At 40.7% G+C, this 12,452-nt stretch overlaps 1 protein-coding gene across 1 annotated transcript in view; it reads right to left on the bottom strand.

Annotated features, from left to right (window-relative positions):
- The window catches only part of LOC113836633 (hepatitis A virus cellular receptor 1 homolog), a 28,230-nt gene extending 16,760 nt beyond the window's left edge, over positions 1-11,470 (bottom strand). The window contains exons 1-3 of the mRNA XM_035448100.1: positions 11,422-11,470; positions 8,882-9,217; positions 6,802-6,945 (exon numbers count right to left, since the gene is read on the bottom strand). Of these exons, the coding sequence (XP_035303991.1) occupies positions 6,802-6,945; positions 8,882-9,217; positions 11,422-11,470 (529 nt within the window). The remainder of the gene's footprint in view (positions 1-6,801; positions 6,946-8,881; positions 9,218-11,421) is intronic.
- Positions 11,471-12,452: the final 982 nt, after the last annotated feature.

The following is a 12,452-nucleotide window of genomic DNA, read 5'->3' as shown; positions in this document are numbered from 1 at the left end:
TAGTGGGAGACTTCAATGCCCTACTCTCACCACTAACTGATGCATAAAAAATGGACCTAATGTATTTACAGAACAGTTCATTCAAACACAAAAGAATATACCTTCTTCTCAGCATCTCATGGAACTGTCTCCAAAACTGACAACATACTCAGACACAAAACAAGTCTCAACAGATAGAAAAAAAATGAAATAACTCCCAGCATCCTATCAGACCATCATAGGCTGAAGATGAATATCAACAACAACAGAAACAATAGGAAGCCCATAAAATCATGGAAACAACAACTGTCTACCGAATGAAAAATGGGGCAAGATAGAAATAAAGAAAGAAATTAAAGGCTTTCTAAAATTCATTGAAAATGAATACACAGCACACTCAAACTTGTGAGATACAATGAAAGCGGTGCTAAGATGAAACTTCATGGCATTAAGGGCCTACATTAAAAAGAAATTGGAGAGCTCTCATACTTGAAACATAACAGCACACCTGAAAGCTCTAGAACAAAATGAAGTAAGCACACCCAAGAGAAGTAGATGGCAAGGAATAATAAACAGAGGGCTGAAATCAATAAAATAGAAACAAGAGAACAATACAAAGAATCAATGAAACACAGTTGGCACATGAGAAAATCAACAAGATAGACAAACCCTTATCCATACTAACTAAAAGATGGAGAAAGAATACCCAATTTAACAAAACAGAAACAAAAGGGGGGACATAACAACAGATGCTGAGGAAATCCATAGAATCCTAAGGACATACTTTAAAACCTATACTTCACCAAGTTGGAAAATCTAAATGAAATGGATAAATTTCTCAATAGGTACTATTTAAAAAAGTTAAACCAAGATCAGAAAAATAATTTAATTAGACTTAAAACCCCTTGTGAAATACAAGCAGTCATCAAAAGTGCCCAAACAAACAAACAAACAAACAAAAAAAGCTGAAGGCCCCATGCTTTTATCTACAATCCGACTAGACTTCAAAGAAGAGCTAACACAAAACTCCTCAAATTAGTCCACAAAATAAAAACATTGCCCAATTCATTTTACCCTGATATCCAAATCACATAAAGAAAGAGAATTACAGACCAATTTCCCTTATGACCACAGATGTAAAACTACTCAATAAAATGCTCGAAAACCAGTTTCTTCATGTGGTCCACTACACCAAATAATCCAATTAAAAAGTGGGACACAGAACTAAATAGAGAATATTCAATAGAGCAACCTAAAATGGCTGAAACACACTTAAGAAAGTTCTCAACATCCCTAGGGAAATCAAAACAAATCTGAGGCATGGGGGCAGGGGAGAGCGAAATGGGAGTAAGAAAGGGGGAGAAGATAGGGGAGAAGAGGACATGGGGGAACAGAAAGGTTGAGTCAGGGGAAGGATAGAGGAAAGCAAAATAAGCGATATCATAATAGGGAGCCATTATAGGTTTAAAGAGAAATCTGGCACCAGGGAGATTTCCAGAGATCTACAAGAATGACACCAACTGCCAATCTAAGCAATATTGGAGAGGCTACCTTAAACATCATTCCTCAATAATGAGATTGATGACTACCTTACATGCCTTCCTAGAACCTTAATCCAGTGGTTGATGGAAGCAGAGGTAGACACCCACAGCTTAACACTTAACAGAGCTCCTGGAACCCAGTTGCAGAGATGGAGGAGCGATAAGCAAGGGGGACATGACCTGGCTGGTGAAACCCACAGAAATAGCTGACCTGAACAAGGGAGAGCTCAGGGACCCCAGACTGATAGCTGAGAGGCCAGCATGGGACTGATCCTGACTCCTTGAACATGGATGTCAGTGAGGAGGCCTTGACAATCTATGGGGCCTCAGGTAGTAGACCAGTATTTATCCCTGGCACACAAATGGACATTGGGAGCCCATTCTACATGGAGGGATGCTTTCTCTGGCTGGAAACATGGGGGAGGGCCTAGGCCCTGGCTGGGATGATATGACAGACATTGGAGATCCCCAATGGAGGGCCTCGTACTCCCTGGGGAGCAGAGGGGGATCAGGTAAGGGTTGGGGGGGGAGTTAGTTAGGGCAAGGGAGGAGAGGGAGGTGGGGGGCTGGGATTGACATGTGAAGCAAGCTTGTGACTAATTTTTTAAAAAATTAAAAATAATTAAAAAAAACAACTCTGAGATACCATCTTGCTCCTGTCAGAATGTCAAAAATCAAAGTAACCAATGACAGTTTATGCTGGAGAGGGTGTGAAGAAAGGGGAACACTCCTCCACTGCTGGTGGGAGTGCAAACTCATACAGCCACTTTGGAAATCAGTATGGTGGTTTCTTAGGAAAATGGGAATCATTCTACAACAAGATCCAGCAATTCTACTCTTAGGCATATACCCAAAAGATGCACATTCATACAACCAGGACATCTGTTCAACTATGTTCATAGCAGCATTATTTGTAATAGCTAGAATCTGGATGCAACCTAGATGCCCCTCAACTGAAGAATGGATAAAGAAAATGTGGTACATTTACACAATGGAGTACTACTTAGTGGGAAAAAAATAAAAAACCAATGGAATCTTGAAATTCATAGGCAAATGGATGGAACTAGGAGAAACCATCTTGACTGAGGTAACCCAGTCACAAAAAGACAATCATGGTATGTACTCAGTCATATATGGATTTTAGACATAGAGCAAAGGAGTACCAGCTTACAATCCACACCACCAGAGAAGCTAGGAAACAAGGAGGACCCTAAGAGAGACATAGAGTGTCCCCAAGAGAAGGGGAAAGGTACAAGATCTCCTGAGCTAATTGGGAGTATGGGGGTAGGGGAGAGGGAGCTAGGAGAAAGAGAAGGGGAGAAGAAGAGGAGAGGGGAGGATATGAGAGATCAGGAAGATTGAGTCAGGGGAAGATTAGAGGAGAGCAAGAAAAGAGATACCATAGTAGAGGTAGCCATTAAAGGTTTAAAGAGGAATCTGGCACTGGGAAATGTCCGGAGATCTCCAAGTTTGACCCCAACTAACAATCTAAGCAATGTGGAGAGGCTACCTTAAATGCCCTTCCCCAATAATGAGATTGATGACTACCTTATATGCCATCCTAGAGCCTTCATGCAGCAGCTGATGGAAGCAGAAGCAGATGCCCACAGCTAAACACTGAGCTGAACTCCTGGAATCCAGTTGCAGAGAAGGAGGAGTGATGAGCTAGGGAGTCAAGACCAGACTGGAGAAACCCACAGAATCAGCTGGCCTGAATAAGGGGGAGCTCATGGACCCCAGACTGATAGCAGGGAAACCAGCATGGGACCGATCCAGACCCCCTGAACCTGAGTGTCAGTTAGGAGGCCTGGGCAATCTATGGGGCTGCTGGTAATTGGGGAGGGCTTCCTTAAAAATGACATCATGAAATTTGAAGATAAATGGATGGAGCTAGAAAAAAATTATCCTGAGTGAGGTAGCCAGGTAGCCTAGATTCAGAAAGACAAACATGGTAGTATTCACTTATAAGTGGAATTAGCCATTAAGCAAATAATAACCCAGCTACAATCTGTAGATCCAGAGACGTTAGGTAAAGAGGAAGGGTCTGGGGGTGGGGATGGCACAGGGATCTCCTTGGGAAGGGGAAATAGAATACATTTTATGTGCAGGGACAGGAGAGGCAGGGAACAGGTTGTGGGGAGATGGATGGAGGGAAAGAGTGTGGGGAGAGATGACTGGAATTGGGGGGCATTTGAGAGGTGGCATGGAAAGCTAGTGCATTGGAAACTTCCTGGATGCTCTGATGATGATCTAATGAGGACTCCTCATAACGGGGAATATGGAGTCTCAACAATCCATCCCTTGTAGTCAGACAAGCCTTCTATTGTATGGGGCTAGTGAATCTCATTGAAAAACTCTAAACAACCCAGGCTGATGCTAAGAAAAAGTGTCACTCTCTGAAACAACAGCAGTGTCCCATTACCAAGGACAACATCTACACAAATCACTGAACATGGAGAAGTTGAGCTAGTGCCTACATGGCACCTACATGGATCTACTACATTCTAGTCTCTTTGGGGCTGGACAGTACTTTGCAAGCCACTGAAAAGGAAATATGGGCATCAACCCAGCCACAAAACCTTTTACCTACAATCTGTCCTGCCTACAAAATACCCTAGAGAATTATTGGCACACAACTTATGGAAGTAGACAGCAAATGTCTGATTTGACTTATGGCCCACTCCATCAGAAGGAACCCATACCTGACAATGTTTGAGTAACTAAGAACCAAAGACTAGGTAACCCAGAGACCTAGTGTAAAACCAAAAACAACTGGTCTAAAAAACAAAAACTAAGTAAATAAATAAATAAAAATATCAATAAAATGATTCATGTTGATATTCTGCTATAGTATATAGAATAGTATAGTATATAGCATATGCTATAGTGTATAGAATATAAACTATTCATAGTTTATTGATTATCCAGTCATCATCAGAGACGTCTCCTCTAGCAGCAGAGAGGGACAGAAACAGACCCACAGCCAACCATTAAGTGGAGAGAGAATCTATATTGGAGGTATCCCAACAAATCTCTCCCCTAAGAATTCAAGGAATCCTACAGAAGAGGAGGCAAAAAGATTGTAAGAGTTAGAGGGATGAAGGATACAAGAAAAACATGGTCCTCTGAATAAACAAAGCAAGGAGCACATGAGCTCACAGAGACTGAAGCAGCAAGAATGGTGTCTACCTGGGTCTGCACCAGGTCCTCTGTGTATGTAGAATAGCTATGAGCTTAGTATTTTATGAGACTCCTAACTCTGAAAAGGAGTGGGTCTCTGACTCTTTCACCCTGCTCTTGAAACTGTTTTCCTCCTATTGGGTTGCTATGTCTGACTGCGTTATGGAAGTTTTTGCTTCATCTTACTATATTGTATGAGGTTTTGGGGAGGGTTGGTTTGGTTTGGTTTGGTTTTGGTTTTTTCAAGACAAGGTTTTTCTGTGGCTTTGGAGACTGTCCTGGAACTATCTCTTGTAGACCAGGGTAGTCTCAAACTCACAGAGATCTGCCTGCCTCTGCCTCTGCCTCTGCCTCTGCCTCCTGAGTGCTGGGATTAAAGGCATGTGCCATGACTGCCTGGTGTATATTGTCTTTTATAATTTAAAAACAAAAACAACTATGTTAAAATGTCTCTGAATGAATCTCCAACATTCCATCACATTGACTCTCCCTAAGTTTCTTTTCTTTGAAGAAGCTACATAGCATGGTTTGTCCAGAATGGAAGAACTTGGGGGAATAGAGACCTCTTCAGGCTGCTGTGAGGGGTTGGAACAAAGCTGAACCTCTGCCCCTACCACCTGAAAATGTCAGGTCTGTCTTGTTGCAGAGTGCGCTCCCTTTGCAACATCAGCTTCATCAAGAGCAAGATCTGAGCTTCCCAGGAGTTCAGGAAGGTGAGTACAGTTCCCTGTACAGGTGTAGGATGGCATCACTACCCTCCACCATTGACTAGAGTTCTGTTGTTTGAGGTGAGTGCTGGAATGAAAACAATGTAAGAACCAACAGTTTTGAGAGATTTGAGACTCTTTCTGCCAGCTATTTTTTCACTCTTGATATAGATGAGTTGAACCTAAATTTGTCTTTGGGATGACAAACTTTTCCCCCATCAAAAATAAATTATTCATTAAAATTACATCAAATTCTCATCTGTACTCAATTTGAAGAGTGCACTTTGTGGCATCAATCAAAGCTTAAGCAGTCTAAACTTATTTTTATTTTAAGTTGTGTGTATGCAGTTTGTGGTTTTCTGCCCTTTAGTACACATATTCAGAAGATATAGCTGTGATAATCACATTATGGGCACTTGGATCCTACTCAGATTCTCTTTTAAAGAAGTACTTGCTTTTAACTATTTATCCATATCTCCAGCACAAAAACAAACATTTCAGATTCCTACAGACTATAGAGTTGATGTGTATTTTTATCACTATAAAGAACATCTTTCTGTTTTGCAATTTCCATTCTATATGAATATATTGAAAGATCCTTGAAGTAAGGCATTAGAAAGCATCAATTCCCCCTTTAAAAGGAGACTTAGGGAGTCTTCTTCAATTAGTACTTGAATACAGGACAAACCCTCCAAACATAAATCTGTGCCAGTGATAGGATGCCTGACACTGAAGTTTTTATTGAAAGAACCAATTTCCAATTCAAATGAATATAGATGGACTCTGAGCCACTTTTAGTCTTCATAACTTCTACCATGAACTTCATAACTTGCACCATGAACTTTCACAACAGTTCCTATTACATAAAATAGGGATGAATTGTGGCTATATCAAACACAGTTGTCCTGAGAATTAAATATTGTATTGTAAAGCATGTAGCCACTGTCTGGTGCTTAGAAAACACTAAATGTTAGCTTCAGTGACTATGGCCTGAGCTGCATGGCACAATTTCAGAACTGATGTAATGGGTCCAGAGTCTTCCAACCCCAATCCTAGCTTTCAATCATTCCCTTTTTCTTTACCAGGAAGCCATGCTAAGTTGAGATATCTGGATTCCCACCAACCTCATCAACTACCCTAATGATCCACCTAAGTCTTGCTAATACTGAATCCCCAGAGAATCTCATATAGAGAGATGGGTTTCCTCCATCTTCAAGCTCTCCCACAGCAGAGGGCACACATAAAAAGGCTGGAGAATCACAGATGTCATGAAGTCCTTGTTTGGAACCCGTCTAAGGATCCTTCACATAGATTGCACATATGACAGCCTTGTTCTTTATGTCCTACAGCATCCCATGAGAAGGCCTCTGATTGCTGAAACACAAAGTTTTTACCTGGTTTGGGTGTCAGTGTGTCTGATGGTGGTAGAGGAGTAGAGGTAGAGATTCTGGTTGATTTTGGAGCACCTGTGAGTCTTGTTGAAGTAGTTGTGGATGTTGTGATCGTTGTGTGTCCCCTTGGAGGACTTGTTGGAATTTCTGGATTTGGAAATCAACATAAAACAAGGATGAGTCAACAAGAAGGGACAATAGCTTCTGTTGTAGCTCTAGTGAGAGGCTGTCCCCAGAGAGGCTCCTCTCCTGAACCTCTGTACTTTGTCGTTGACCATCCTGGACAGGGCAGAGCAGGGCAATGGAGACAGCTCACCAATAGGAAGCAGCTGCACTGATGACATGGAGATGAGAACAGAGCCCATGTTCCTCAGGACAAACTTTATAAGTGACATGTGTCAGGTCCACAGATCTCTAAACATCTCTGTGAGACTGAGAGGGTATGGGAGACTAGGACTGCTCTCACTGGTGACTGACTTTATCCACAGGCTCATTTTTCTCAATTCTGAGAGAGCACACCATACAGCCCTGCATATTAGATGAGGGATAACTAGGTCCACTGTCCTGTGAGAGATCCCAGGCAAGGCCCAACAAAAGGATTTGCACATTTGGGTAGAGAGTGGACACAGTCATCTATGGTTCCTTCTAATCTGAGAGAAACAGGATGAATATCCCTTAACCAAAAATTCTTGGTTCTCTGAGTTTTAGAATTTGCATATTTCTGAATATTTTATAATATGTGCTTATATATATATATATATATATATATATATATATATATATGAATTGATGTACCACTCATGAGCATATAATTTACATTTGTAGCTTACAGGTAAATTATAAACTCTTGATAATTCTGCATATGAAATTTCACAGTATTGAATGTTTCAGGCAATACCTAAGAGGTTTCAAATCTTGAAGCACTGCAGATTTTGGATTTGGGGATATGACTTAATTTGAAAGCCAGTAGAAATAACTTTCATCCCACTTTTAAAATTAAAGTTATGTGTATTCACTTATTTTTATGGCTTTCTCCTCTCATTCTTTAGTGAATAAAACTCTTAAAAAAAAAAACAAAACAAGCAACTTGCACATTTGAAGCTCCTCATAAGGTATGTAGTGTGTGGGGTGTGTGTGTTTGTGTGTGTGTGTGTGTGTGTGTGTGTGTGTTTATCCTTGTAATTTACCATGGCCAAAGTGTTGAAGTCAGAGGAAAAGTTGAGAGAGTTGTTTCTCACCCTCTACCAAGTAATTGCAAAGATTCAGGTCATCAAGCTTTGTCAAAGGCACCTTTACCCCCTGACCCATCTCACTGGCCCTCAAGTGTCTTTCTTATAAAGGGCCAAGTAATAAGTGGCTTGGCTCAGGAACCAGAGCATCCATGTTCTAGAGCAAGCACTCATGTCGATCAGCTTAAAAGTCACTACTGACAACACACCAAGGAGTGGGTGTGACTGTGTTGAAATAAAACTATTCACACCAGTGAGTAGATCTATAATAAACCTGACCTGGCCAGCCTATGGTTTGCTGAACCAGTCTAATGTGTGGGAAGAGGCTTGAGCACAATAAAAATACTCGAGGGAGAGTAAACATCTCGGAAGGAGAGAAAAGCAAGCCCGTGAACAATCTAGTCAGAAGATCACTATGAGAACAACCAGGAAAGAATCAACAGCTCAGGAACTTGACTGTTGTTGCTCTAGGGCATTTTGCTCTCAGGTAAATGGGAAAGTCCAAAGGAGAGTATGACTACCTAAGACACATGGGGCAATGTCATTAAACTATAATAAAAAGCAGCTGGGTGTTGGTGGCACACGCCTTTAATCCTAGCACTCCAGAGGCAGAGACAGGCAGATCTCTGTGAGTTTGAGACCAGCCTGGTCTACAGAGCAAGTTCCAGGATGGGCTCCAAAGCAATACAGAGAAACACTGTCTTGAAAAACCAAAAATAAATAAATAAATAAATAAATAAATAAATAAAATGAATAAAAAGCATGTTTATAAGAACCTTAATTTCCTTGTTCTAGGAAAAGAACAAATTAAAAAGAGGACTCGATTCACTTGGAAAGTAACAAGGCCGGCTTACCTGGCTGAACTTGCAGTGAGATGGTCAGTTTCTGTACACCATTCGGGCCCTTCATTTCCACTCGACAGCAGTAGAGACCACTGTCACTCACAGTGACATTCTTAATGGTCAAGGACACATGTCCTTCAAGATTCTGTCCCTTAAGCTGGTAGCGATTGCTTGTCTGATAGTAGATCCTGTGGCCATCAGTCCAGATAAGTGTTTGTCCACATGTATCCCTACATTCCCCTCGGCCCCAACACATGGAGGAGATGCCATTAGGCACTGGATAACTACATGGCAGTGTCACAGGGTGACCAACCACTCCGTGCACTTCTGGGAAGGAAGACACAGCAGCTGTGATTTAAAAAGAGAAAGTGGGATTGGAGAAGGAGCACTCATCGTTTGCTTACAATTGAACTTAATTCTTCATTTCTTTCCCATTTTTCCTTTTGGCTCAACTGAGACCTGAACCTGAGGCATAGGGCATGGGAGACATGTGTTCCATCATTATGATCCAGCCCTTCTTTGCATTTTCTTTGTAGACATTTCATAGCTTAATGTTTTCACTATCAACAATTTTCTTCAGAGTGATTATGTAATGGTTATGTGTGTGGATAAAGCAACTTACTGCACTGTATTATATTCACACAGTAGCTTTTTAATACTTTTTATTTATTCAGCCCCATTCCTTTTTCTTTTTGAAATAGAAATCACTAGGTAGTTATCACAGGCCTAGAACTCTCTATTTAAATAGGCTAGCCTAAAACCCTTGGATATCCACCTTTAACTCTGCCTTTGACTGCCTAGATTAAAGGTATGCACTACCATGCCTGACTTGTTGGCTCGTTTTCAGATAGTATCTTGCTCTGTAGCCCAGGCTGGCTCATATTTACCATCCTCCTGCCTCAGAATCCTGAGAAATGAGACTTCAAGCATGTACTGCAAACATTAGCTCTAAGTCTTAAAATGCTAAAGCTGCTCTCCCAGAATCTGTGCATGATGATGGGTGCCTGCCAAGCTGGAACTGGAAGGTGAAGTCAGGAAACTAGTGAATTAACAACCAGCCTGGGCTTATGAGCCTCTGCCTCAAACTGACCATAACTCCCCTCAATGCTACTGAAAATGATACCACTCACTTTACCCATCTCTTCTATACAAAGAATAGGTCTTGTTTGCAGCATTATTCATGTAAAGATAGAACTTTACTAGCTTCAACATCAATTTTCAGAATCCCTCTGTTTGCTCATATGGTTTTCATTGATTTTGTGAGACAAAGTCTTCTATGTAACCCTTGCCTATCTTCAGTATTTAGAACTTTGTATGGAGAACTGGCTGCCTGACTTCATGGATTTCCGCCTGACTCTACCTCCCCAGTGCTGGGATTAAAGCAGTGCACATACAGGGCAAGCTCACAATTTACTTTGTAAAATATTCAAGAGGACTGAGACTTTAGGATCAGTCCTAAAAACAAAACAAAAAAAATACCTGAGAAAGGATCCCTGCTTATAGGTTGGTAACATTCCAGAATCTGAACAACACTTACTTATAAAGTGCAGTCACATTTCATAATGTTAATCAAGAAATAAACCATTCAGCTTTTAAACCTAAAATAAAATTGGGATATGTGTCTGTTGAGATGATGAACTAAAATCCCTATTTTCAATTGCTTCCATTTAAGGGAGATCTCAGGGCTGAAGATGCAGCTCAAGGGTACCATGCTCACCTCGCCCGTGCCAGCCCAGGAACAAACAGATAAGCAAACAGCATAAAACAGTGAATTGCAAGATTCATTAGCCAGTCACCTGCCTTCAGGGCTAGGCCATGAGTGTAGGACATGGTCTGAGACAGCATGCTCCTAGTTCTGTAAAATGAATGTGTAAGGGGTGTGTAAAGGGACACTCGTCACTTCATTTTACCTAATAATGTTTTTAGGATCACAAACATAATACACATTATAATAAAATTATAGAAATGTCTGGTGAGACTTAACAACCTTCCACAATTCCGAGAGGTTAGATTGTAAAGTCAGAATATGTACCAGATGAAGGAGGTCACACCTATAATTTCAGCTCTTGGGAGATAGGGACAGGAGGAGCAGAAGTTTGAGATTATACTTAGCTGTCTATTATGTCTGGGGTCAGCCAATGCTATCTTGTACTCTGTCTCAAAAATTTAATATGCAATTCAATACTTTCTCCTGTATCACGGAGTGTTTTCAGTTACCATTTCTAATTAAGTAATTGCAGATGAGGGATTTTAAGAACAGATAGGACAAATGAAGATTAGGTTACCCTTGTATGTCCTTTCTTCAGCTCTCATGCATTAACTACAACATGCATGTACTGTACCCACCCTTACATGGATGTAACATGCATGTACACATATTCACCACTTACCTGACAGTCTTGTGGGTATTATTTTTTTTAATTCAGATATGTTAAGAAATTTCTTTAGATCTACAATTTCATCCTGGCTCCGTGCTGCAATACACTCCAGAGAACCTATTTTTCTTCTGAAGCTCCATCCTCCTCGCCCTCCCCAGATCACCTCTCACTTACCTGGGAGAAGGAGTAACAGGACTGATATGAGGACTTGAGTATGCCTCATGGTGTTGACCTGAATGAACAATGACAAGGCACTCTGGTTGGCAGTCACTCACCACACTGTATCTGAGAAGGTCTCATCATGAATGTATGATCAAATAGACCTCTCTGCTAGGACCTCCTCTCTTCCCAAACAGCCTCTTCTTCCTGGTCCTTCCCCACATAATAGTCATCAATCTCACTCCTGGTCTTGGCACAAGTAAGACAGCAAACAGAAAAAACTTGAAGGCAGAGATAAGAGTGTGTTTCCTTGGTGAAACCCTAAGCAAGGACCAACCTTCTAATGGCAGTGTACTTGCCCTCTGGTGAACTAGTGGCCATTTCTGTTCAGGAGCCACAGTGATTGATCACTAAGCCTAGATCAAGTTCATTATTAGCAAGATGGACTGAGAAGAATGGAGGTGTCGTGTCTAAGCACATTGTCCCATACAGTTCAAAAACAAGGATTTTGAGGTTTTTCATTTAATTCCACTAGTAGATTGGGGCTAAGGAAGTATGAACATATAATACTCTCATTAAAACATTAATATTGGGCTGCTGCAATGGCTCATGGTTAAGAGTGTCCACTGCTCTTACAGAAAACCTCAGAGAGGTTCCTAGCACCCATGTAGGGAGGCTCACAACCACTATCCCTGGAGATTCAGAATACACAAACATTCCTCGGTTACCATTGCTCCAAAACAACATCACTACATACAGATACACAAAGATATTCAAAATTAAAACAGCAAATATAATCTTATAATATCCTTAAAATCATATATTCATAAAATTATATACAATCCATTTTACTATACAAAGTACTAATATAATAATACATTTTTACTCATTTCATATATTTGGTTACTGTCTTGAAGAGAATACACATGATTCTATGAATCTATACTCTATCATGTAGCTTGCTTCTGTCTATGAAATAAAGGTTTGTTTAGAAAATGTAGACTACATCCTTAACCTGGGTGGAAGAACACATAAACATAAGGGAA

This window comes from Cricetulus griseus, chromosome 7, assembly GCF_003668045.3.
Source record: "Cricetulus griseus strain 17A/GY chromosome 7, alternate assembly CriGri-PICRH-1.0, whole genome shotgun sequence".
Taxonomy (NCBI): Eukaryota; Metazoa; Chordata; class Mammalia; order Rodentia; family Cricetidae; genus Cricetulus; species Cricetulus griseus.
Note: the sequence above shows the minus strand (reverse complement) of the source record. Positions and strands in the feature narration are given on the sequence as shown.